Source organism: Lynx rufus, unplaced genomic scaffold (genome assembly GCF_022079265.1).
Source record: "Lynx rufus isolate CCGP_SWC_20201006 ecotype Redwood Valley unplaced genomic scaffold, mLynRuf1.p SCAF_2, whole genome shotgun sequence".
Lineage (NCBI taxonomy): Eukaryota > Metazoa > Chordata > Mammalia > Carnivora > Felidae > Lynx > Lynx rufus.
Window position 1 is genome coordinate 94,684,725 of NW_025814834.1, and position 24,897 is coordinate 94,709,621.

The 24,897-nt window shown below is 37.4% G+C and overlaps 1 protein-coding gene across 1 annotated transcript in view; it reads right to left on the reverse strand.

Annotated features, from left to right (window-relative positions):
• The window catches only part of UBXN4 (UBX domain protein 4), a 43,284-nt gene that overhangs the window by 4,852 nt on the left and 13,535 nt on the right, over positions 1-24,897 (reverse strand). Inside the window, exons 5-10 of the mRNA XM_047083381.1 lie at positions 24,490-24,664; positions 16,341-16,434; positions 10,124-10,178; positions 9,191-9,355; positions 6,993-7,120; positions 2,469-2,571 (exon numbers count right to left, since the gene is read on the reverse strand). Coding sequence (XP_046939337.1) covers positions 2,469-2,571; positions 6,993-7,120; positions 9,191-9,355; positions 10,124-10,178; positions 16,341-16,434; positions 24,490-24,664 — 720 coding nt within the window. The remainder of the gene's footprint in view (positions 1-2,468; positions 2,572-6,992; positions 7,121-9,190; positions 9,356-10,123; positions 10,179-16,340; positions 16,435-24,489; positions 24,665-24,897) is intronic.

A 24,897-nucleotide genomic window follows, 5' to 3' on the forward strand; every position in this document is an offset into this window, starting at 1 on the left:
GCACCTGGGTGGCTCAGTCAGTTAAGCTTCTGACTTGATTTCGGCTCAGGTCACAATCTCATGGTTCATGGGTTCAAGCCCATCACTGGGCTCTGAGCTGACAGTGTGGAGCCTGCTTGTGTCTCCCTCTCTCTCTGCCCCTTCCCCACTCATGACCTTGTTCGCTCTGCCAAAAAACAAACATTCAAAAATAAATTAAAAAAAAAACCCACCTAAATAAAGTGAATAAAAATGGACAATTATATATCTCTTTTAAATACTGCTGCAGTTTGCCATTAGTTTTCACTATACTTTGGCAAACTTCTATTACTCTCTCCAATATACATCTGCATTCCCTATTAAAAATTTGGAATAGGGGCGCCTGGGTGGCGCAGTCGGTTAAGCGTCCGACTTCAGCCAGGTCACGATCTCACGGTCCGGGAGTTCGAGCCCCGCGTCGGGCTCTGGGCTGATGGCTCAGAGCCTGGAGCCTGTTTCCGATTCTGTGTCTCCCTCTCTCTCTGCCCCTCCCCAGTTCATGCTCTGTCTCTCTCTGTCCCAAAATAAATAAACGTTGAAAAAAAAAAAAAAATTAAAAAAAAAAATAAATAAAAAATAAAAATTTGGAATAGTCCAGAACTTTCCTCATATACAGAACATGAGTTTCACCTCTTCCTTATCTCAAAAAGTAAATGGTCTATACTCAATTCATGCTACACATACATTCCCAGAACCAGGAACCTACACTGGGCAGCACTGCAATTACCTTCATAATTTTAAGTCACCTCTACTTGTAAAATCTGTACTTGTAAAATCTCTCTCCCTAGAAGATTCCAAAGAAAGAGACTAACACTTATGTTTCTGTAATTCTTTTTTTTTTTTTTTTTTTTTACTAGAGGTCATATACATACCTCTCGCTGTTGTCACTCTTAACATGAGGTCATGCAAAAATACAAAATTAGGTTACTGTACTGAGACAAATTTCTAATAGGACTGATGTAAAGACTTTTTCTCATGTGGCTTCCTCTTTACTTACCTGTGACAGAGGTGGTTAAGACTCAGACCAGGAGTAAGCACTCCCTTTTGTGAGGGCCCAAGTGAAGCTCCAAGGTAAAAGAATAAAAGAACTATTGGGGGTTGCTTCCAATTTAAGCTTAAGGAAAAAGACTTCTTAAAAATGTTTTTATACTGCACAGCCCAGCTCCACAGTGGAGGAAGGCAGACAGCTTTTAGGTATCCTCTCAGGATCCGTAAGTGAGACAGCAGACTAAATGGGGAGAGGTGGTCTAAGGGAAAGATCTGAACCCTAATTTTGCCTTAAAAAGATACATGAGACAAACAGCGGGATATATGATAAGCCTAGAACCTGAAGGACATCTGATGCCTAGAATCCATTTTGAATAAGGGCTCAATCAGAGAATAAAAACTACAGTTGAACCTTGAACAACATAGGTTTGAACTGTGTGGGCGCACTATTCAAGGATTTTTACAATACAGAACTGTAAATGTATGCTTTCCTCCTTATGATTTTCTTAACATTTTCCTTCCTCTAGCTAACTTTATTGTAAGAAAACAGTAAAGAATACATATGATAAAAAATATGGGGCACCAGGGTGGCTCAGTCAGTTGAGCATCCAACTCTTGATTTTGGCTCAGGTCATGATCCCAGGGTCGTGGGATCAAGCCCTGTGTGAGGCTCTGCACTAAGTGTGGAACCTGCTTACAATTTTCTCTCTCTCCCTTTACCCTTCACCCTCACTCACATGCTCTCGCTCTCTAAACAAAACAAAACAAAACAACAAAATGTGTTCATCAACTGCTATTGGTAAGGATTCTGGTCAACAGTAGGCTATGAGTAGTTCAGTTTTCACAGAATTGAAAGTTACACGTGGATCTGACTGTGCAGGGAGCTGGCACCCCTTAATACACCGTTCAAGGGTCAACTGTAATTTGAAATTACTCATATCTCATTTTCTGAGAAATATAATTTCACACTCTTTCAGCTTTTGAGTAAGGCCACATTCTGGAAGTAAATTCCTGAAAAAGATACTTGTAACCAAATAAAGATTACTGATCTTTAGGCTTGGCCTTTGCAGGAAAACGGCAAGCCCCAAAGCGACCTGCAGAGAATGTGGAGAGAGAGGAAGAAAAATTGCATCTTTTTACAGGAAACAACTACCTCAGATTAGACCTTTGGAAAATCATTTGCTTTTCGTTCCTCCAGCTGAGTGTATGAAGCAGTGAGAAAGTTTCCAAAGCGTACCATATCAGCAAATCCCTACTTCTGTGCAACAGATATGCTTTTCCTATATGGCACTAATACATGATGGAAGCCCCCCCAAGCCCCAGAGGGGCTTGGTGCTTCCCTCCTGGGTATAAATCATGACTTATTCACACTCTACAAATCAGACGTGGAGATTTTCCCCTCCTACATTTTCATAACCTATTCATCTACCTTTACTACAACTCAAGACAAGACATAAATTTACCTGGGCAGCAAATTGCCTTGCTTCTTCTAGAGGAGCATCGGAAGGGAACTGATTTGTAAAAGAAGAACCATCAGGCAGACGAAACTGAATTCGTGCAATAGTGCTATGAAAAAAGAGAATTAAAATCAGTATCTTACCTCACCTTATTTTCAAACAAGATCATTGTGAGAAAATGGAAATGAAGATGTACAAAATGAAAACAGGTTTTTTTTCCTCTGTGTCAGACCTCTTCATTTATTCTTTTTAGTAACAGCTTTATCAAGATACAATTCACATAAAATTTACCCTTTTAAAACATACAATTAATTTAGTAGTTTTTATTATAGTTGGGCAACCATCACCACTATTTAGCTCCAAAACATTCTCATCACCCCAAAAAGAAACTAAACCTATCAGCAATTACTCCCTATTTCTTCACCTAGCCCTTTGGCGAGAAGCAATGTGCTACTTTCTGTCTCTATGAATTTGCCTATTTCAGGCAATTCATATAATGGAACACAGAATGTGTGACTTTTGGTAACTGGCTTTCACGTACCATTATTTTCTCAAGGTTCACCCATGTCGTAGCATGTGTCAGCTACTTCATTCCTTTTGACTGCTGAATAATATTTATAATACTATCAGTGGTATAGAAGGCTTCCAAAGTGTCCACATACTCAAAAGCTGTGTTGGTTGTTTCTTTAAATTTATGCATCCAGGGGTGCCTGGGTGGCTCAGTTGGTTAAGCGTCTACCTTCTGCTCAGGTCACGCTGTCATAGTTTGTGAGTTCGAGCCCCGCATCACGCTCTGTGCTGACAGCTCAGAGCCTGGAGCCTACTTTGGATTCTGTGTCTCCCTCTCTCCCCGCCCCTCCCCCATTCATGCTCGCTCGCTCTCTCTCTCTCTGTCTCTCTCTCGCTCTCTCAAAAATAAATAAACATTAAAAAAATAAATAAATAAGCTTAGGCATCCTGGAGGATATAAAACAGTATCTCACTGTAGTTTTAATCTGAATTTCCTAATGACTAATAATGTTGAGCACCTTTTTATATGACTTACTGACCATTTGTACATCTTCTCAGGAGAAATGTCTATTCAAATCCTTTTCCCATGTTTAAACTGGGTGGTTTGCTCTTTACTGTTGAGTTATTAAAGACTTCTTTTTGTATTCTAGATCAAGTCTCTTATCAGATATATGGTTTGCAAATATTTTCTCCAATTTTGAGAGCTATCTTTTCACTTTCTTGATGATGTCCCTTGAAACACAAAGTTTTACATTTTGATGAAGTCTAACTTATCTACTGCTTTTTTTTGCTGCTTGTGCTTTTTGTGTCATGTCTAAAAATCATTGCTTTCTCCAAGATCACAAGATTTTCTCATTTTTTTTCTAAGAGTTTATACCTATGACTATTTAAAAATGCTTATTTATTTATTTTTGAGAGAAGGGAGGGGCAGAGAGAGAATCCCAAGCAGGCTCTGCAGTATCAGTGCAGAGCCCGATGTGGGGCTCAATCCCACAAACCGTGAGATAATGACCTGAGCCAAAATCAAGAGTCAGACACTTCACCAAGCTACCTCGGTGACCCTATACTTGCAATTTTTACATTTGAGGTAGATGATCCATTTTGAATTAATTTTTTTTCTGAGTTAATTTTAATATTTCTCTTTGAGAGAGCAAATGAGCAAGTAGGGGAAGGGCAGAGAAGGAGGGGGAGAGAGGATCCAAAGCAGGCTCTGCACTGACAGTATAGAGCCCAATGCAGGGCTTGAACTCATGACATATGAGATTGTGACCTGAGCCGACGTTGGACACTTAACCGACTGAGCCACCCAGGTTTCCCTCTGAATTAATTTTTAATATGGTGTGAGGTAAGGGTACCAATTCATTCTTTTGGATGTGTCCAAGCACCATTTGTTAAAGAGTCTATTCTTTCCCCACTGAATGGTCCTGGTACCATTTAAAAAAATCAACTGACCATAAATGCTTTGGGGACTCAATTATAATACACAGATCCATACAACCATCCTTATGCCAATATCACATTGTCTCGGTTACTGTAGCTTTGTTTTAAAATTTAAAAATCTGCATCTTCCAACCATGTTCTTTTTCCAGATTATTTTGGCCTTCTGGGTCCCTTGCATTTCCATATGAGTTTTAGGGGTCAGGTTCCTCCAAAACTCTTGGCCAAAAAAAAAAAAAAAAAAAAAAAATCTACTGGAATTCTCATAGGGATTATTTTGAATCCACATATCAGTTTGGGGAGTACTGCCATTATTTTTTCCCCTTTTTCTTTTCACTCTTTAAGCTCCTTTTCTACTGCCATCTTAACAATATTAAGTCCTCTGATCTATGAATACAGAATCTTCCTCCATGTATGTAGGTCTGCTTTACTTCTTTCAAAAATGTTTTCTGGTTCTCAGTGTATAAGTCTCACACTTTCATTACATATATTCTTAAGTATTTTATTACTTTTATTTATTTGTTAAACTTTTTTTAATGTTTATTTTTGAGAGACAGAACACAAGTAGGGGAGGGGCAGAGAGACGGAGACAGAGAATCTGAAGCAGGCTCCAGACTCTAAGCTGTCAGCACAGAGCCCGATGTGGGGCTCGAACTCGGGAATGGTGAGATCATGACCTGAGCCAAAGTCAGGACAGTTAACCAACTGAGCTACCCAAGTACCCTTAGTATTTTTTTTGTTTGTTTGTTTTTTTAGTTTTTAATGTTTATTTCTTTACCTTTGAGAGACAGAGAGGGCGACACAGAATCCAAAGCAGGCTCCAGGCTCTGAGCTGTTAGCATAGAGCCTGATATGGAGCTCAAACCCACAAACCGTGAGACCATGACCTGAGCTAAAGCTGGATGCTTAACTGACTGAACCACCCAGGTGCCCCATGTATTTCATTACTTTTAGAAAACAGTTTTTAAAAAGTAGTTTTTCTGATTACAAAGGTAATGCTTGTTAATTTTCCAATATAGAAAATACAGAAAAGAAAATAAATATTAACCAAAATGTAGGATGTACTGGAAATCTGTATTTTTGTCTTCACAATATATTTTTGTTTTGGGAACTGCCTTATCCCTGCTACCTGTCATTCATTCTGGTATGGTTATCAGTAACATTTCCCCAACCTCCTCACCAAGGAAGTAGGCATGTCAACTTTCCCAACCAGACAGCCAATATAAGCAAACACAGGGATTGATCTGAAGGTGGCCACATCAGCCAAATAGGGTCAATCAGAATTCTCCTCAGTGAATGATATGGGCTTTTTGAGAAAAAGAGTTTTTTCTCTCTGGGATCAGGAACTCAAGATCCTGAAGGTGCCAAGAAACCCTGGGTTCTCCTGACATCGTCATAAAAGTTTTTCTAAGAATGAAGCTAAAACAGAAAAAAAAACAAGAGATAGGGCCCCTGGGTGGCTCAGTCGGTTAAGCATCCGACTTCGGCTCAGGCCATGATCTCACGGTTCGTGAGTTCGAGCCCTGCCTTGGGCTCTGTGCTGACAGCTCAGAGCCTAGCACCTGCTTCGGATTCTGTGTCTCCCTCTCTCTCTCTGCCCCACCCCTGCTTGTGCTCTTTCTCTGTCTCTCAAGAAAAAAATGAATAAACGTTAAAAAAAATTAAGGAAAAAAAATGAGATTAAAAAGAGAGAGAGAAAGTATCTTTTAAATTCCTGGATCTAGCTACGCCTAAACAAATCCATCAGTGGAAATTCCAACTGCAGAACCAATGGATTCCTTCTTTTGCTTAATTCTATTTCATCTGAGATTCTCAAAACTAAAGAGTCCTAATACATATAATAAGATAAACACTATAATCATTTCAATGTATGTGCTTTGTCTGTCTTTTGAAAACAGATTTCTTGAGCCTTCTTTTAGGTTTTTTTCCAGTTTATTTATTATTTTGAGGGGGAGAAAATGAGAGGGGGAGAAGCAGAGAGACAGGAAGAGAGAGAATCCCAAGCAGACTGCGTGTTGCCAGCACAGAGCCCAACTTAGGGCTCAATTTCATGAACCATGAGATCATGACCTGAGCCCAAACCAAGAGCCAGATACTTAACTGACTATGCCACTCAGGTGCCCCTAGCCCTCTTTTAAACAACTTTTTTTTTTTTTTAACATTTTCTTTATTTTTGAGAGAGAGAGAGAGAGACAGAGCACAAGTTGGGGAGAGGCAGGGGGAAAGGGAGACACAGAATTCGAACCAGGCTCCAGTCCCTGAGCTGTCAGCATGGAGCTTGATGCAGGGCTCGAACCCACAAACCGCGAGATCATGACCCGATCCAATGTCAGACGCTTAACTGACTGAGCCACCCAGGCGCCCCATCCCTGAGCCTTCTTTTAGAAGTGACTTAGTTAGTACTGTCACACTGTACATTCAACTAAGTGACAAATACCAATGGCAACTATAATACCGGTTAATATATCCTTCTGGAACTACTTACAACAGCCACAGCACACATAAGTGTTAAAAAGCTGGCCACAATTGCTATTCTCCTCAGCAGCCACATATACATAGATAATTCAGCAGGAAATAAAGTACCTTCTTTCTCTTGCAGAAGAGTCCCTCTTGACTTCCATTTCTGCCTGTTTGGCCAACAAAGCAGCAGCTTTAGCAGCTTCTACTTCTTCCTTTGTCTTTGCAAAACGAGCAGCTCTCTCTGCACGGTCCTTTAAAACAAGTGTCAGACACTATCTTTCACTGCTAGAGTGATGTATTCACACGTTTCTATTTTTTTAATTTAAAAAGATTTTTTTAATGGTTATTTATTTTTGAGAGAGAGAGAGAGAGAGACAGAGCATGAGGGGTGGGAAGGGGTAGGCAGAGAGAGAGAGGGAGACAGAGAATCCAAAGCAGGTTCCAGGCTCCGAACTGTCAGCACAGAGCCTGATGTGGGGCTCAAACGCATCAACCGTGAGATAATGACCTGAGCTGAAGGCGGACACTTAACTGAGCCACCCAGGTGCCCCTCAATTTTTTTTTAAGTAGGTTCCACACCCAGCATGGAGTCCAAGGTGGGGCTTGCACTCATGACCCTGAGATCAAGACCTGAGCCGAGATCAAGAGTCGGACATTTAACTGAGCCACCCAGAGCCCTATTCACATGTTTCTAAACACAACGAACAAATACAAATATGTGTGAGATTCCTTAAAGTCAACTTGCAGACTTTTATCACTCTGGATCTGGTATTTTTTAGTTTTATTAACTGTCAGGGACCAGAGTTGTTTATTAAACAAACGTGCTTCTGTTCACTACTCTATTGCCAGAGCCTGGAAAAAGGCCAGGCACACAGTACATAATCAATAAATATTTGCTGAGTAAACAAATGAACAACAATATTAAGGTAGAATTGGCTTTCATACGTATTACAACTGCTTAATTTTAAAAGCAGTTGTGGGGCACCTGGGTGGCTCAGTCAGTTAAGCATCCGACTTTGGCTCAGGTCATGATCTCATGGTTTGTGGGTTCGAGCCCCACATTGGGCTCTGTGCTATCGAAGCCTGCTTCAGATTCTGTGTCTCCCTCTCTGCCCACCCCCCACAATTCTCACTCTGTCTCAAAAATAAATAAACGCTAAAAAAAAAAAAACACAAAAAAAAAAAACAAAAAAAAAAACAGTTACAGCAAAACCATCCTAACCTCCTACTTGATGTGTCTAAATCTTCTGAATGTCCCAAAAATGGAATGGCTGTGACTATAGGAGACTGCTAGGTAACCAGTTCTAAGTTTCTTTTCCAGGGAATTGGTTTTTTTTAAAGGCAGACTGCCACAGGCAGCACTATTACCTACTACCTACTTGGACTGCTTCTCCTACAAATGGATCTTGAGAGCCTGTCTGGAGGTTCCACCAGGGGAGCACAGCTACCCCTGATCTAAGAACAGTCCTCCTCTATCAGGGAAGGTCCATCGTCTTCAACCAAGGGCACAGCTTCAGGAGGGATGCACATGGAATGGTGAGGAAGGGGACACCCACCTAGCCAGCCAGATCAGCCAAATCAACCCTGGCAATCTACAGGGTGACAGATGTTGCAGCCAGATCGCCCTCACATTCCTAAGGAATCTTTGAAAACTACCTTTGACAATGGATAAAATTTATAACATAACACGGAGAAAAATTACTTTGAAAAAAAATCACCTCAATTTTTAATCTCTTTTTATTCGGTTGTTATTTTAATTTCAGTATAGTTAACACAGTTATATTACTTTCCAGTGTACAATATAGTGATTCAACAACTCCAGTGCTCATCCAACAGGTGCACTCCTGAATCCCCATCACCTGTTTCATCTATCCCCCACCCACCACCCCTGTAACTGTTTGTCTCTATAATTAAGAGTCTGCTTCTTGATTTCTTTTTCCTTTGCATGTTTTGTTTCTTAAATTCCACAAGTGAAATAATATGGTGCATGTCTTTCTGACTTATTTTGCTTAGCACTATTACTCTCCAGCTCCATCTAAGTTGTTGCCAATAGCAAGATTTCGTTAATCTTATAGGTGAATAATATTCCACTGTATACATATATCACATCTTCTTTATCCAATCCCAATTTTAATCCTAACTGTATTTTAATCCAATATACAGTTTCTACTAAAAGGAAGCTGAAATTGGAACTCCTGGGAGTCACTAAAATCTATTATTTTTGTGTGCACAGTCTGTTAGTAAATCAAAACCACTGTGCACAGAACAACAATTTCACAAATGTACTAGAGTCAAGCATTAAAAATAAACTTACTACTCACCAAGGCAATTTGCTGTTTTATACGCTCTCGAGCTGCCCTATCTTCTGCCTTTTCTCTGTTTCTTTCCTCTAACATTCTTTTTGTTAATTCTTCCTCTTGCTTTCTTTTATAATCCAACATTTCTTTTCCAGTTTTTCTCCTCTCAATTTCCTTCTTAATTTCTCTCTGCATTAAAAAGGAAGTTAAGCTTTATGAACCAAAAAGATAATTTAATAATCTGCCTTAGGTATTATTTTATATACAGGGAGAGCTGGTTGTAGGGTATAGCTAAAGGAATAAAATAACTTCATAAAATGTAAGGGTCTAGAAGAATTTGCTAACAGCATGGGTTAATGGTCAAATGTCTGTCAATTTGTAAATCTTAGCCAGTAGTTCTGTTAAGGTTATAAAATGTAGTTTGTAATGTAATTTGAAAACAAACAGAATTACAGGTCTCTGGTTTGTAAAGTAAATATGTTACCATATAAGGACACTAAGGTTGCCCTTTGTTTGGCATAAAGAACTGATATTAGACCCTCAAAGAGATGATGCAGTTTAGGTGCACATGATGGGAAAACAATGGTGCACCAGAATGTAGCAATACCAGAGGAAAAATTCAGCAAAATACCTACAAATTTCTTTTCCATAAAAGGGAACTAAGACTTTGGTCTGCATCAACGTCAAACAATTTTAGTTCAAGTCCATCTATTCTTAGTGTAAAAGACTCACTGTAGAGGGAAAGAAGATTGTCCAACTTATTCCTAGCAATTTACAACAAAAGCACAAAAAAGTATACACTATTATCCTACTACAGACGCCAGGTAATTACCTTCACTGTGCTTCAACACTAAACTTGAACCAGAAAGCCATCCTAAGTCTGCCAAATCGAGCAGGAAGTCAAACATTCCCTCACCTAATAGGAGAGTAAAATGATGCTAGGTACATGAACTTTACCTGTTCCTCCTCTTTCCTTTTTTCTTCTCTCCTTTCTTCAAGTTTTTTAGTGAGTCTGTATGTAAAACGTTTTTAAAAAATACATTAATGGAGAGCCATCATATTAATATGATATACATTTGGGAAATTCATTTAACTAAAACTGGGGAAATGTAGTGACAAACAAAAAAGATCCTGAAGGCAAAGCAACAAGTCATCTCCCTGGCCTCTGGCCCCAAGAGACATCTATGAACAGTCAGTGGGAGCCAGGTATCTGATACAGATTTGAAAATACACATACATGTCTTCAAATAAGTACATAAATCAATGACTTACAAAGGCTTTTTCCCCCTTACATAGAAGTAAACAGCAATATAGCACAAAATTAAAAGTAAAAGCAAAAAACCAAAGGCTAGCATTTATAAAAACTAGTAACACCAAAATTGATTCCCAACTATAAGTTCATAAGTAAAAACTAACAATTATGAAAGCAGGCAATAGTAATGGTTGCAAAACCTGGTGAATACATTATAACCCACTGAATTATACACTTTAAATTTTGTGGTATGTAAATTACCTCAATTTTAACAAATTAATGGTACTTTCTCAGAGGGATTTTAGTTACAAAGATATAAGCATTTGTTAAAGGTCAGTTGAACAACCTGTGCCAGAAATCAAGGGAGTGCTCAAAGAATGATAGGGACATACATTAAAGGACAGAAAACCAAGCATGCAGAGGATGTCACTAGCCAAATCTAGGGCAGTGTGTGCACCAAAAAGAATCATAAGAGAAATGAACTGTAAAAAAAAAAAAAATGGGGGAAAAAAGAAAAGAAAAAGATCCATAAAACATTTTACCGCTAAGGGGAGTTATAAACTGGTTATGTATAACCACTTTGGAGAACTATTTGGCATGTATCTACAATCCTTTCCCCACTCTTGCAAATACACCCAAAAGATACATCCACTGAGACATGTAAAAGAATGTTCATATAGCAGTCCAATTCATAAAAGCCCCCAAAATGAAAACAGTTTTAAAAAATCCATCAACAGAATGGCAATGAGAATGTGCCAATTATTGCCACATGTAGCAGCTCAGAAGAGTCTGAGCAAATGAGGTGATTCCATAATGAAGTTTACAAACAGGCAAAACTCATCTATAGTGTTAGATTCAGGACAGTGTTTATTTGGGGGAGGGAAGTCGTCATCGAGAAAGGGTTATTAGGCCCCTAGTGCATGTAGTACACTATTTGGTAACTAACTAGTAAGTTTACTGAAAAAAAAAAGGGGGGATAAAGAGCAAGAGGAGGTGGATCAAAGCACTTCTCTAAAGAAGAACGCTAGCTAAGAAATATGTAAGGTAAGAAAGAAATTAGAAGGTATGAAATTAGAAAAATCACCATTTCCAACTACCAATGAAATAACTGATATAAGCAAAAATCAAAAGATGCCAAAATCACTGGTTGAAAGTTTCTGAGGAACAGCATATATTCACTGTTTCAAAGAAACACCCTATAAATACTTTTTAATTCGTGAAAAGGTTATCTTTCTAACTGAGAATCCAAGAGATACCATCTTAACAGTTAAATTTAGTATCACCAAAAATGCATACATCTGGTATCAGGTGCCTCCTGATGTAATGAGAAAGACAAATCATTACCTAGGTAATGTTCTCTAACTTAAAATGATGAAACAAGGACTGGATCAAAGGACATTCTAGAAACAGCCTAGACTCTTTTAAAGAATGTCCAAGCTGTGAAAAATAAAAACAAATACAAGCAAAACAAACGAAATACTTTGAATTAGAAGAGACTAAACTAAATTCAATGAATGACCCTTGATTGGATCCTGTATCAGGGAAAAAAAGTTATAAAGGACATTATTAAAATAATGGGCAAATATGAATGTGATTGCTTATCAGATAATCTTACTGTATAAATTCACAATTTGGGTGTGACAATGGTAAACTAACATCTGAAAATGTCTTTAATTGCATATAATTTGCACAATTCTCTTCAGAGAAAAACAGATATTATTTTGTTCTAATCTAGTTGAAAAGTCCACTGCATCTTAATGACAAATTGACTGTTTCATCACTCCTGCATCTAGGAATCTACTGCTAAAGGATGTTTGTTGGCCTGAGGGATGGGGAAGGGCATAAGTCAGTGGGTACAGACCCTCAGGCCCCCTCCTAGGCTGGAGCCCCTACTGAGAGCCTGTAAAACCACAGTCAATATTTTTATTCTTAACAGATAGAGATACATACTCAAGTATTTAGGGTAAAATGAAATGGTGCCTGCAACTTTCCAATGAATCAGCAAAAAAGTCATTATACTTTTAACTTTTTGAGGCTTGAAATCTTTACCAAAAAAGAAAAAAAAAAAAGGTTGGAAGTGATGGTACTACATATTATCTTTCCCAAAGAATTATGTCAATTTTTAAACATAATGACATTTAAAAAAATAATCAAAATTTAACTAAAAGGCTTATTTTTTCACATGAGTCACTAAAAGATTCAAATTTCAGGGGCATCTGGCTAGATCAGTCAGTAGACTATGTGACTGTTGATCTCAGCATCATGAGTTCAAGCCCCACCTTGGGCACAGATACTAGTTTAAAAGAAAGATGCAAATTTCACATCTTTTAGCTCTGAAAACACTATATATATTTTAATATTAAGAAGAAAAATTGGTACCTTCCAATTCCAAATCATCAACCTGTTGTTTTTTTAAAGTTTATTTGTGTATTTTGAGAGAGAGCGAGTAAGGGAGGGGCAGACGGAGAGGGAGAGAGAGAATTCCAAGCAGGCTCCACACTGTCAGCACAGAGCCCGAGGTGGGGCTCAAACTCACAAACCATGAGTTCATGACCTGAGCTGAAACCAAGAGTCAGACGCTTAACCAACTGAGCCACCGAGGTGCACCCAACCTTTTTTTTTTTAAGGTTTATTTATTTTTGAGAGAGAGGGCACAAGTTGGGGAGGAGCAGAGTCAGGGAGACAAAGGATCCAAAGCAGGCTCTGTGCTGACAGCAGTGAGCCTGATGCAAGGCTCAAACTCAAACTGTGAGATTATGACTTGAGCTGAAGTTGGATGCTCAACCAACTGAGCCATCCAGGTGCCCCTCAATCTGTGTTGTTTTTTAAACATTTTTTTAATGTTTATTTTTGAAGGCGAGAGACGTAGAGTGTGAGCGGGAGAGGGGCAGAGAGAGAGGGAGAAACAATCCGAAGCAGACTCCAGGTTCCTAGCTGTCAGCACAGAGCCCAACCCAGGGCTCGAACTCACAAGCCATGAGATCATGACCTGAGCCAAAACGCTTAACCGACTGAGCCACCCAGGCACCTCTCGATCTGTTTTTTAAAAAATCAAGTTTACTTCCTTAAGATGGTTTAGATGGATTTTTTTCTCAATATGTATGCAATAGGATGAGAGTTTCTGAGTTGACATCAATTTGGTTTAATCACCTTGCCCCCTAACAAAATTACTTTTCCCTGAAGTCAGATAAGAAAAAAACCCAAGATCTAGTGGGAACTACTTAGCTTTCCAGAAACTTCGTCTCAGAAAACAGATATAGCTTAAGAGGAAAATAAGAACCCTACATTTACTAATCTATCCTGCCAAATTTTAAGGCTGAGTTTTTAATTTGTAGGACTTAGATTTTAAAATATCAAAGTTAGGGGCACCTGGGTGGCTCAGTCAGCTAAGTGTCTGACTTCGGCTCAGGTCATGATCTCACAGTTTTTAAGTTTGAGCCCTGCATCGGGCTCTGTGCTGACAGCTCAGAGCCTGGAGCTGCTTCGGATTCTGTCTCTCCCTCTCTCTGCCCCTCTCCTCCTCCCAAAAATAAACAAACATTAAAAAAAAATTTTTTTTAATATCAAAGTTAGAGGAAGAATACATATATTTTGCTTTATAGAGTTTGGTATTACAAAATTCTATAAAAATCAGATTACACCACAGGTATTTGATGTGTACAATTTTTCTGGGCTATGAAAAGGCACCACAGATCAGTTCTATAAGACAGGGAAACTAGCAACACATTAGGGTTTTAGAGTTCAATAACCTGCAGAGCATGGGTGAGTCAAAGGCATAAGAGCACTACAGTCTATGACAAGGCATGGTAAAGATGAAGGCAATTTGAAGGATATAAATGATGAGCTAAGAGGTCATTTGGGATAGGAGTATTATATGCTATTGTTTTTAGTTGTTGATTAACAAATTAGATTCCATAAAAAAAACAAAATTCCTAACTGGATATAACTCAGATGAATAGAACATAGGACCCCAGGGCATGAATCAGTCAGCATTAGGGCCTAGGCTTTATTGGTTAACTGACCTGATAAATTAATCTCAGCAATAATTTGAAGTGTATATATGATTTTAATTATATGACCTAGATTTTTCAAAAGGTGTTTAAACCAAGAACAGTCACTTCCCAATGAAAACTGTTTCAATGGTAAGTATGCCAACATTTCATCCAATTTCAACATTTAGTATCCTTTTAAAAAAGATTTTTTTTTTAAATGTTTTTTCATTTTTGAGAGACAGAGCATGAGCTGGGGAGGGACAGAGAGATAGGGGGAGACACAATCTGAAGGAGGCTCCAGGCTCTGAGTCGTCAGCACAGAAGCCCAATGCAGGCTCAAACTCACAGACTGTGAGACCATGACCTGAGATGAAGTCAGATGCTTAACCGACTTGAGCCACCCAGGCACCCCTAGTATCCTTTTTTAAAAGGCCCTAGCCCACATACATTTCATATAACGGTCCTAAAAGCATACGGTTTAAAAACACATAAATGTATGTATCTCCAAGAGTGAAGTTTTTTTTTTTTGTTTTTTTGGTTTTTTTTCAGTTTAAGGATCTCGACTTGTAAACCCATTCTGTCCTGATATTTTAATTATAAGAGTAAAAATGCTCAATGAAGACAGTTTGGCAACCTCAGAAGAAAAAAAAAATCCCTAATTCCCCTTTCAAAGATATTAATACAAACATTTTGTTGTGTGTCTTAAACTAACTTTACTGGCTCATTATACTATATATAACACACATACACTAGTGTAAATACATATGGTAAGTATTTTTTAATTAAAGATGGTGTATTATATCCTCTTTGCAGAACCATGCAGGCAGACATGGGCAGACACTCTCTTACATAAGAATGGAAGCTATTAAGAAACAACAGAAACTCCCCTTATCTACTGCAATTAAATAGCACCTAAGCCTACCCTACAATTAAGGGCTATCTGCTGTGTTTCTTCTCATTCCCCTCAAATCTCCAAATTCTTTTCTCATCTTTTACTGTCACATCACCCCAACGTGATGCAAGGACAGATGCATAGAGGTAGATTTGGTGTTAGCAAAACAGAAAGAAACAGAGAGGATGAGCCACTGGGAACTTTGGTTCCCTGCAGCTGTTCTTTGAGCCTTCTACCACTTCTCACCACTATGACCAGATCTATCCTTTTTAGCTCAAGATCTTGGCCTGCTGGGACTCCTAGAAAGAACCATCAGAATCTAGGTTTTGCTGAAATGAAGCTGATTCTTAGTCATGAGCAAACCCAAATACCCAGTATTTGTAATCATCTTGAAACTTGTTTTCCCGTAGAATCTATGTGAACAAGAAACTGTCAAGTCTAAGGCATTTTCTTAACTTCCATATAACACTAAATGGTGTTAGGTCAGGATTAAAAAATATTCTTGCTTTATCCATTTACCATTAATTCATGTAACTTAAGAACCATAGTATACAGGACTCTAATTTGGTAATTTCTGTATTATTAAAAATACAAAACTACAAGCCACAAAAAGTTATAAATCTGTATCTGATTAGACCAAGTAATAACACATGACGTTTAATAGACATGCACTTATGCAGAACCCAGACTCAGTATACAGTCATAAAAGCAAATGAAGTTCTTCCCATCTGGAACTTACTATCCTATGGTAGAGAGAGATCAAAGCAGAAGTGACAGACGGAAACATACATGTACCAAAAACCAGCAAAAAACATTCTTGGGCTGATCAGACCTAAAGCTGACTGATGACTTAAGAGATACTCAACTTTACTTCTAGAATGTAGTCTTTATGGATACAATTAAGTTGGTCAGGTAATAAAAAATTTCAACCCAGGATTCTGAAACTTCATTTGTGAAATTTTAGCTTTTATTCAAATTAATGAAATAACTGAAAACCACTGTCTTTTCAAAATACTATTTGCAAAAATAAAAGCAAACCTTTCCACTCTGACAGTCAGGTCCTCTGAAGGTCTCTGATTTGAACATCCACCAGGCTCCTGAGATGGACTGGCATGGCCTGAACTCTCTCCTCCTTAGTTATTTAATAAAAAGAAATAAGAAAATATTGCATTTAATGCCGATTTTTAAGAAACATAAACATTTGGGTTAAATTTGTTAATAATCTTCTTAAACATTACAAATTTTCCCTAAGAGTTGGAGAAGATAAGAAATGAGTGATTACTAGGGCACCTGGCTTGCTCAGTCAGTAGAGCATGCAACTCTTGATCTCAGGGTCATGAGTTTGAGCCCCATGTTGGGTGCAAGGATTACTTTAAAAAAAAAAAAAAAAAGAGGGGCCTGGATGGCTCACTTGGTTAAGCATCAGACTCTTGGTTTTGGCTCAGGTCATGATCTCACGGTTCATTTGTTCAAGCCCCATGTCAAGCTCTGCGCTGACAGCTTGGAGCCTGCTTGGAATTCTCTCTAATTCTGACATTTGGGTCCACATATAATAGAATATAAGTGGGAAACAAGGCAGTTGAGGGCCACCAAGGTCAGGAAGAAGGAAATAATAAGTATGAGAACAAAAATAAATGAAATAGAAACTGAAAATACCAACAGAACAGATAAATGAAATCAGGAGCTGGTTCTTTGAAAAAACAAAAACAAAAACAAAAACCAATACAACTGATTAACTTCTAGCCAGACTTAACAAAAAAAGAGCAAGAACTCTGGGGTGCCTGACTGCCTCAGTCAGTTAAGCATCCGACTCCTGATTTTGGCTCAGGTTATGATCTTACGTAAGGGTTCATGGAACGGAGCCCCACATCAGGCTCTACACTGACAGCATGGAGCCTGCTTTGGATTCTCTCTCTCCCTCTGTCACTGTCCCTCCCCTGCTCATGCTCTCTCACTCTTTCTCAAAATAAATAAATAAACATAAAAGAAAAGAAAAGAAAAGAAAAGAAAAGAAAAGAAAAGAAAAGAAAAGAAAAGAGAGAGAGAGAGAGAGAGGCGGGGGGCAGGCACCTGGGTGGCTCAAAAGACTGAGTGTCTGACTTTGGCTCAGGTCATGATCTCACAGTTCATGGGTTTGAGCCCCACATTGGGTTCTGTGCCGACACAGATTTGGATTCTGTGATTCCCTCTCTCTCTGCCCCTCCACCACTTGCACTCTTTGTCTCTCAAATATGAATAAACATTAAAAAAATTAAAAAAAAAAAGAGAAAGGACTCAAAATCACAAAGTGAGAAAAGAGAACAACCAACATCATATAAATACAAACAATTATAAGAGAATATTATAAAAAATTATATTCCAACTAATTGGACAACCTAGAAGAAGTGGATAAATTTCCAGAAACATATAAACCACTAAAACAGAAACAGGAAGAAACAGAAAATTTGATCAGACTGATGACCAGCAAAGAAATTGAATCAGTAATCAAAACTTTCCCAAGAAACAAAAGTCCAGAACCAGATGACTTAACAGGCAAATTCTACCAAACGTTTAAAGAGTTCATACCTATTCTCAAACTATTCTAAAAACTAGAAAAGGAAGGAAAACTTCCAAATTCATTCTATGAGGCTAGCATTACCTGATACCAAAACGAAATAAAGACAACACACAAAAAAAGAGAACTATAGGCAACTATCTCTGATGAACACATATGCAAATATCCTCAACAAAATACTAGCAAACTGAATTCAACAACACACTAAAAAACAAAAAACAAAAAACGTATCATTCACCAGTGGACACCTGGCTGGCTCAGTCGGTAGAGCATGTGACTCTTGATCTTGGAGTAATGAGTTCAAGCCCCACATGGGGATAAAGTTTACATTAAAAAAAAAAAAATCATTCACCATCATCACGGTCACATTTATTCATGGGTTGTAAGAGTGGTTCAATATTGCAAATCAATCAACATGATACACCACATCAGTAAGTACAAGAACAATACGATCATTTCAATAGACACAGAAAGAGCATGTGACAAAGTATATCCATTCATAATAAAAACCCTCAACAAAGTAGGTCTAAAAGAAACATACTTCAACATAATAAAGGCCATGTTATTCATGGGTTGTAAGGGTGGTTCAATATTGCAAATCAATCAATGTGATACACCACATCAGTAAGTACAAGAACAATATGATCATTTCAATAGACACAGAAAGAGCATGTGACAAAGTATATCCATTCATAATAAAAACCCTCAACAAAGTAGGTCTAAAAGGAACATACTTCAACATAATAAAGGCCATACAGAAAAAAACCCACAGCTAACATCATCCTTAATGGGGAAAAAGCTTTTCCCCTAAGGTCAGGAACAAGAGGATGTCACTCTCACCACTTTTTTGTATTCCAAATCCTACCCACAGCAATCAGACAACAAAAAGAAATCAAAGGCATCCAAATCAGTAAGGAAGAAGTAAAACTTTCACTATTTGCAGATGATATGACACTAAATAGATAAAACCCAAAGCACTCCACCAAAAAACTGCTAGAACTGATAAATTAATTCAGTAAATTCTGAGGAAACAAGATCATTGTACAGAAATGTGCTGCATTTCTGTGCACCAATAATGAAGCAGCAGGAAGAGAAATTAAGAACACAATCCCTTTTAAAACTACACAAAAACTAACAAGACATCTAGGAATAAAGCTACCCATAATATACGTATGTATACGTATATAGGTAAAAGATGAGTACTCTGAAAACTGTAAAACACTGATGAAAGAAATAGAAAAAGACACAAAGAAATGGGAAGGCATTCCAGGCTCATGGAGTGGGAAGAACAAAAATTGTTAAAATGTCTACACTACCCAAAGCAACTGACGTATTTAATGCAGTCCCTATCAAAATACCAACAGCATTTTTCACAGAATCCTGTGAAACAATCTTAAAATTTTTATGCAAACACAAGAGACCTCAAACAGCCAAAACAATCTTGAAAAAGAAAAGCAAAGCTGGAGGCATCACAATTCTGGATTTCAATATTACAAAGCTGTAATAATCAAAACAGTATGGTACTGGCACAAAAACAGACATACAGACCAATGAAACAGAATAGAAAACCCAGAAATAAACCCACAACTTTATGGTCAATTAATCTTCAACAAAGTAGGAAGAATATCCAATGGGAAAAAGACAGTGTCTTCAACAAAACTCAGAAAACTGAACAGTAAACATGCGAAAGAATGAAACCGGACCACTTTATTATACCATACAAAAAAATAAACTCAAAACAGATTAAAGACTCAAATATGAGACCTGAAACCATAAAAATCCTGGAAGGGAGCACAGGAAGTAGTTTCTCTGACATCAGCTGTAACATCTTTCTAGATGTGTGTCCTGAGGCAAGGGAAACAAAAGCAAAAATAAACTGCTGGGACTACATCTAAATAAAAAGCTTCTGCAGAGCCAAATAAACAATCAACAAAACTAAACAATCTCCAGAATGGGATAAGAGATTTGCAAATGACATATCTGATATATCTGATAAAGGACTAGTAACCAAAATATATAAAGCACTCATAAAACTCAACACCCCAAAAATGAATAATCCACTTAAAAAGTGGGCAAAACATATAAACAAACATTTCTCCAAAGAAGTTATCAGGACGGCCAACAGATACATGAAAAGATGCTCATCATCACGCATCATCAGGAAAATGCAAATCAAAACTACAATGAAGTGTCAGTCAGAATGGCCAAAATCAAAAAGAAACAAGTGTTGGCAAGGATGCAGAGAAAGGGAAACCCTTGTGCACTGTTGGTGGGAATGCAAACTGCTGCAGCCACTGTGGTAAACAGTTGGAAGTTACTCAAAAAGTTAAAATAGGGGCGCCTGGTGGCTCAGTTGGGTTTCCGACTCTTGGTTTCAGCTCAGGTCATGATCTCATGGTTCACGAGTTCGAGTCCTCTGCACAATCGGTACAGAGCTTGTTTGGCATTCTTTCTCTCTCTCTGCCCCACGTGCTCTCTCTCTCTCAACATAAATAAATAACCTTAAAAAAAAAAGTTAAAAACAGAACTATCCTATGATCCAGCAATTGTGCTACTGGGTATTTACTCAAAGAATACAAAAACACTAAATCAAAAAGATACATGCACCAAGAAAGACACTCTTAAGTAAAGAGAACAAACATGGTTACCAGAGGGGAGGTGGGTTGGGGGGAATGGATAAAATAGATCATAGGGATTAAGAAATGCATTTGTGAAGAGCACCAGGTGATTAAAATAAAAATTTAGAAAAATAGGGGCACCTAGATGGCTCAGCTGGTTGAGCATCCAACTCCTGATTTCAGTTCTAGTCATGATCTTGCGGTGGTGGGATTAAACTGGGTGTGGAGCCTGCTTGGGATTCTCTCTCCTTCTTCCTTTGGCCCTCCCCCACTCACACTTTCTCTCCAAAAATAAATAAATTAAAAAAATACAGCAAAATCCAGACTGTAGGAAACTACAGAAAAAAATGAGAGTGGGAATCTATGAAATGAAAAAAACAAAAAAAAGGACTCAACAATCAGTAGCAATATACTGGACTCCAAACAAACTGAAAAACTTAGTATAATGTAAATATTGCCTAGATAATTAATGGTAAAAAAGGATTACTGTTAAACTGTGTAGGTTTCATAAGAGATAATGATATTGTAGTTATTTTTTTTTTAAGTTCTCATCTTTCAGATACTCCTATTTTAAAAATGAAATGATATAGTGCCTAAGATTTGTTCTAAACAATAAGTGGAAAGGAAAAGAGGAGTAGGGGACACAGATGAAACAATTTTGGCCATGAGTTGGTAATAGGTGAAGACAGGCAGTGGGTTCATGGAATTTATTACACTATTTTCTCGAGACTTTTGTAGTAAGTCTGAAACTTTCCATAATGAAGTTAAAAAAAAAGCTACAAAGAACTGAGATTAGAGGTGCTACTCATACCTCAGGTAAGACAGAGTTTACAGTCTGAGAAGTTAAGTGCCTGCTGAAACAAAAGCATCAATATTCTTTACAGGAATATAAGAATCCTGAGTGTCTACAACAATGTACAAGATACAATCCAAAATTTCTAGACACACAATCTAACAGGAAAATGTGACTCATTCTCAGGGGAAAAAGACAATCAACAAAGGCCTGTCTGTTATCTCAACCCAGAGATGAACTAGATACTGGCATTATCAGACAAGGACTTGAAAGCAGCCATTGTAACTCAATGAGGTAAAGGAAAATGAAATGAATTAAAAGATAAGTTGAATAAAATGTTGGAAAGGGTACTGAGGGATTGAGTATAATTTCTGTAACTTTGAATCACACTGTTTCAAAATAAAAAGTTAAAGGAAGAGGAGGAGATGTAAGGAAGAGTAAGAAACTCCAGAACCATTTTACCTGCAAAATGATACAGCCACTTTGGAAGACGGCTTGGTGGCTTCTTACAAAACTAAACATAACTCTTACCACACAACCCAGCAACCACAACCTTGCTGTAAATAGCCAAAAAAAGTAAAAAAAAAAAAAATTATGCTCACACAGAAACCTACACAGAGATGCTTACAGAAGCTTTATTCATAATTGCTGAAACTTGCGAAACCAAAATGTCCTTCAGTAGGTGAATGGATTAATAAACTGTGGTATATCTAGACAATGGAATATTATTCAGCTCTAAAAAGAAATGAGCTATCAAGTGATGAAAAGACATGAAGGAAGATTAAATGTATATTACTAAGTAAAGGAAGCCAATCTGAAAAGACTACTATATGACATTCTGGAAAAAGCAAAACCATGGAGACAGTAAAAATATCACTGAGGATGAAAAGGTGGAACACAGAGGACATTTAGTGCAGGAAAAATACTTTGTGCTATACTTATGGATCCACATCATTATACACTTGCCCAAACTCATGGAATGTACACCACCAAGAGAAAACTGTATTGTAAACTATGGACTTTGCCTGATTATGATGTGTCAAATGTGGGTTCATTAGTTCTAACAAATGTACCACTTTGGTGGGGGATGTAGACAGTGGGGCAGGAGGTATACACAAAATCTGTACCTTCCTCTTAATTTTCCTGTAAACCTAAAACTGCTCTAAAAAAAATCTACTAAAAAATGGTTAACTTAAAGAAAAGAGTATAAATATATTACCTAATTTTATATAAAATAAAAATTTACTAGGGCACCTGCCTGGCTCACTTATGACTCTTGATATCAGGGTTCTATGGTTAAGCCCCATAATGGGTGTAGAGATTACTTAAACATAAATATAGAATAGAATAAAAATTCACTAGATGTGCTCAAGAGCAGAAAGAGATGATAAAGAAGCCAGTGAACTTAAGAGATCAACAAAATTATCCGATCTAAATAGAGGAATAAAAAAGAAAAAAAAAAGAAAAAATAAACCTGTGGGATAGTATCAAGAAGTCTAACATACATGTAAATATTTCTAGCAAGTTAAGAGAAAAAGAGAAAAATATCTGAATAAATAATGGCTCCAAATTCCCCAAATTTAGTGAAAGTTATACATTTAGAGATCTAAGCTTAGCAAAACCCAAGCAGAATAAATACAAAGAAAAACACATCTAGGCATTTTATAGTCAAATGGATGAAAATCAAAGAGAAAAGCCTGAAAGGCAGAGAGAAAAGCAATACATTCCATATATGGGGAAACAATGCTGACAGAAACTTCTCATCAGAAAACTATGGAGACCAGAAGATCTTTAAAGTGCTGAAAAAAAAAAAAAAACAAAACAAAACTGTAAACTCCAAATTTTGTATCTAGCAAAAATATCCTTCCAGAATGAAGATAAAGCAGACACTTTCATTTTTCAGAGAGGAAGAGAAGTATTTTGCCAAAAGACCTATAAAACAGGAAATGCTAAGGGAAAATTTTCAGGCTGAAAGAAAATGATACCAGAGGAAAACATATTCAAAAAGGAATGAAGAATTTGGCAATGATAAATATCCAGGTAAATGTAAAGGTAAGTATCCTACTGTAGAGCTAACCAGGCTACATTCACAATAGTGTCCCCTAGTTCTGTAGGCATCCAGAATTTGCGTGATCTATAGATGTAAAACCTCAAAATGTGGCTACTGATAGAGAACCTGGTAGCTCTTCTTCAAATATTCAAAACCTGTTAATGTTTAACTTCATAAGTCGCACTAAAGTTAATGAGAAATTACAGGGCATCAAATTTCATTTCAATATGAAGAAGAATTTTTCTAAAAACCTGGGCTTTGACAATAAGCTTCCTTGCAAGGAAATGAGCTTCCTGTCATTAAATATCAAATAGAGGCTATGTGGGATGCTAGAGTAGGATCATCTCTTAGCATACTAATCTGTTAACTTCTTGATTTATCTAACGCTATGCTGTCTAATACAAGCTATATTACATCAAACAACTCTGAACACAATCCCCATTATATAGTATAAAATTTCTCTTTTGCCTCTATCAACCCCACTGTAGTCACATCTCTTATTTCCACAAGCTCTATTTTACAATGATCTTTTAATTCTAATTCTAAAATGCAAATACTATTCTTTAAATGTATACATATCTTATAGGTTATAAAAACAATTCCAAATACATCAGTTCATTTGAACCTTTCAAAATACTCTAGCTGGAAAGTTATGTGTAAAACTGCTAAGAACACAGGGACAGAAAAAAGTAAAAAAAAAAAAAAAAAAAAAATGCCACTATATGACCAATACCTATATTTAAGACAATCTTTAAATTTTAAGTTAAATGAATGTGACAGGGAAGAAACACAGTATTTTTATTTTTAAGGATATTAATTCCAGGCCTTTAAAATGAAGTGAAGGGAAAAAAAAAAAAAAATTAAAAAAAAAAAAAAAAGGGGGGGGCGCCTGGGTGGCTCAGTCGGTTAAGTGGCCGACTTCAGCTCAGGTCATGATCTCACGGTCCGTGAGTTCGAGCCCCGCGTCGGGCTCTGTGCTGACAGCTCAGAGCCTGGAGCCTGTTTCAGATTCTGTGTCTCCCTCTCTCTGACCCTCCCCCGTTCATGCTCTGTCTCTCTCTGTCTCAAAAATAAATAAACGTTAAAAAAAAAAAATTAAGAAAAAAAATAAATAAATAAAATGAAGTGAAGGAATACTTCTACTGTACCCAAAAGGGTACACTAAAAATTACCTGTTGCAGAATCTGACTTTGTATCAGAAGTGGGTGGTATCTCACAAGGCTCTACATTTCTGGACTGAGAGTTTTCAGAAGTGTTGTTAGGTTCCAATGATGTGGATGGAGTAGAGACTGAACTTTCTGACGGGCTGCCATTTGCCACAGATGTTTCACCTTTTAATGAGTGCATCTAGGGAGAAACCACATTGTAATTTAATGAACAGATAAGAATCTAAATTTACCAAGGCAGATTAGACCAAAATATGAGTAAGTCAACTGTCTCTATAGGAGGGAAAAGTACTAAATTTTCTAAGTAGATGGATCCAGATTGTATAATCCTAAACATGGCATAATCACACTGATCACACTGTGGAATTCAACTACAATGTGAGAAGAGCATAAAAAGGTTTTTAAACACTGTTG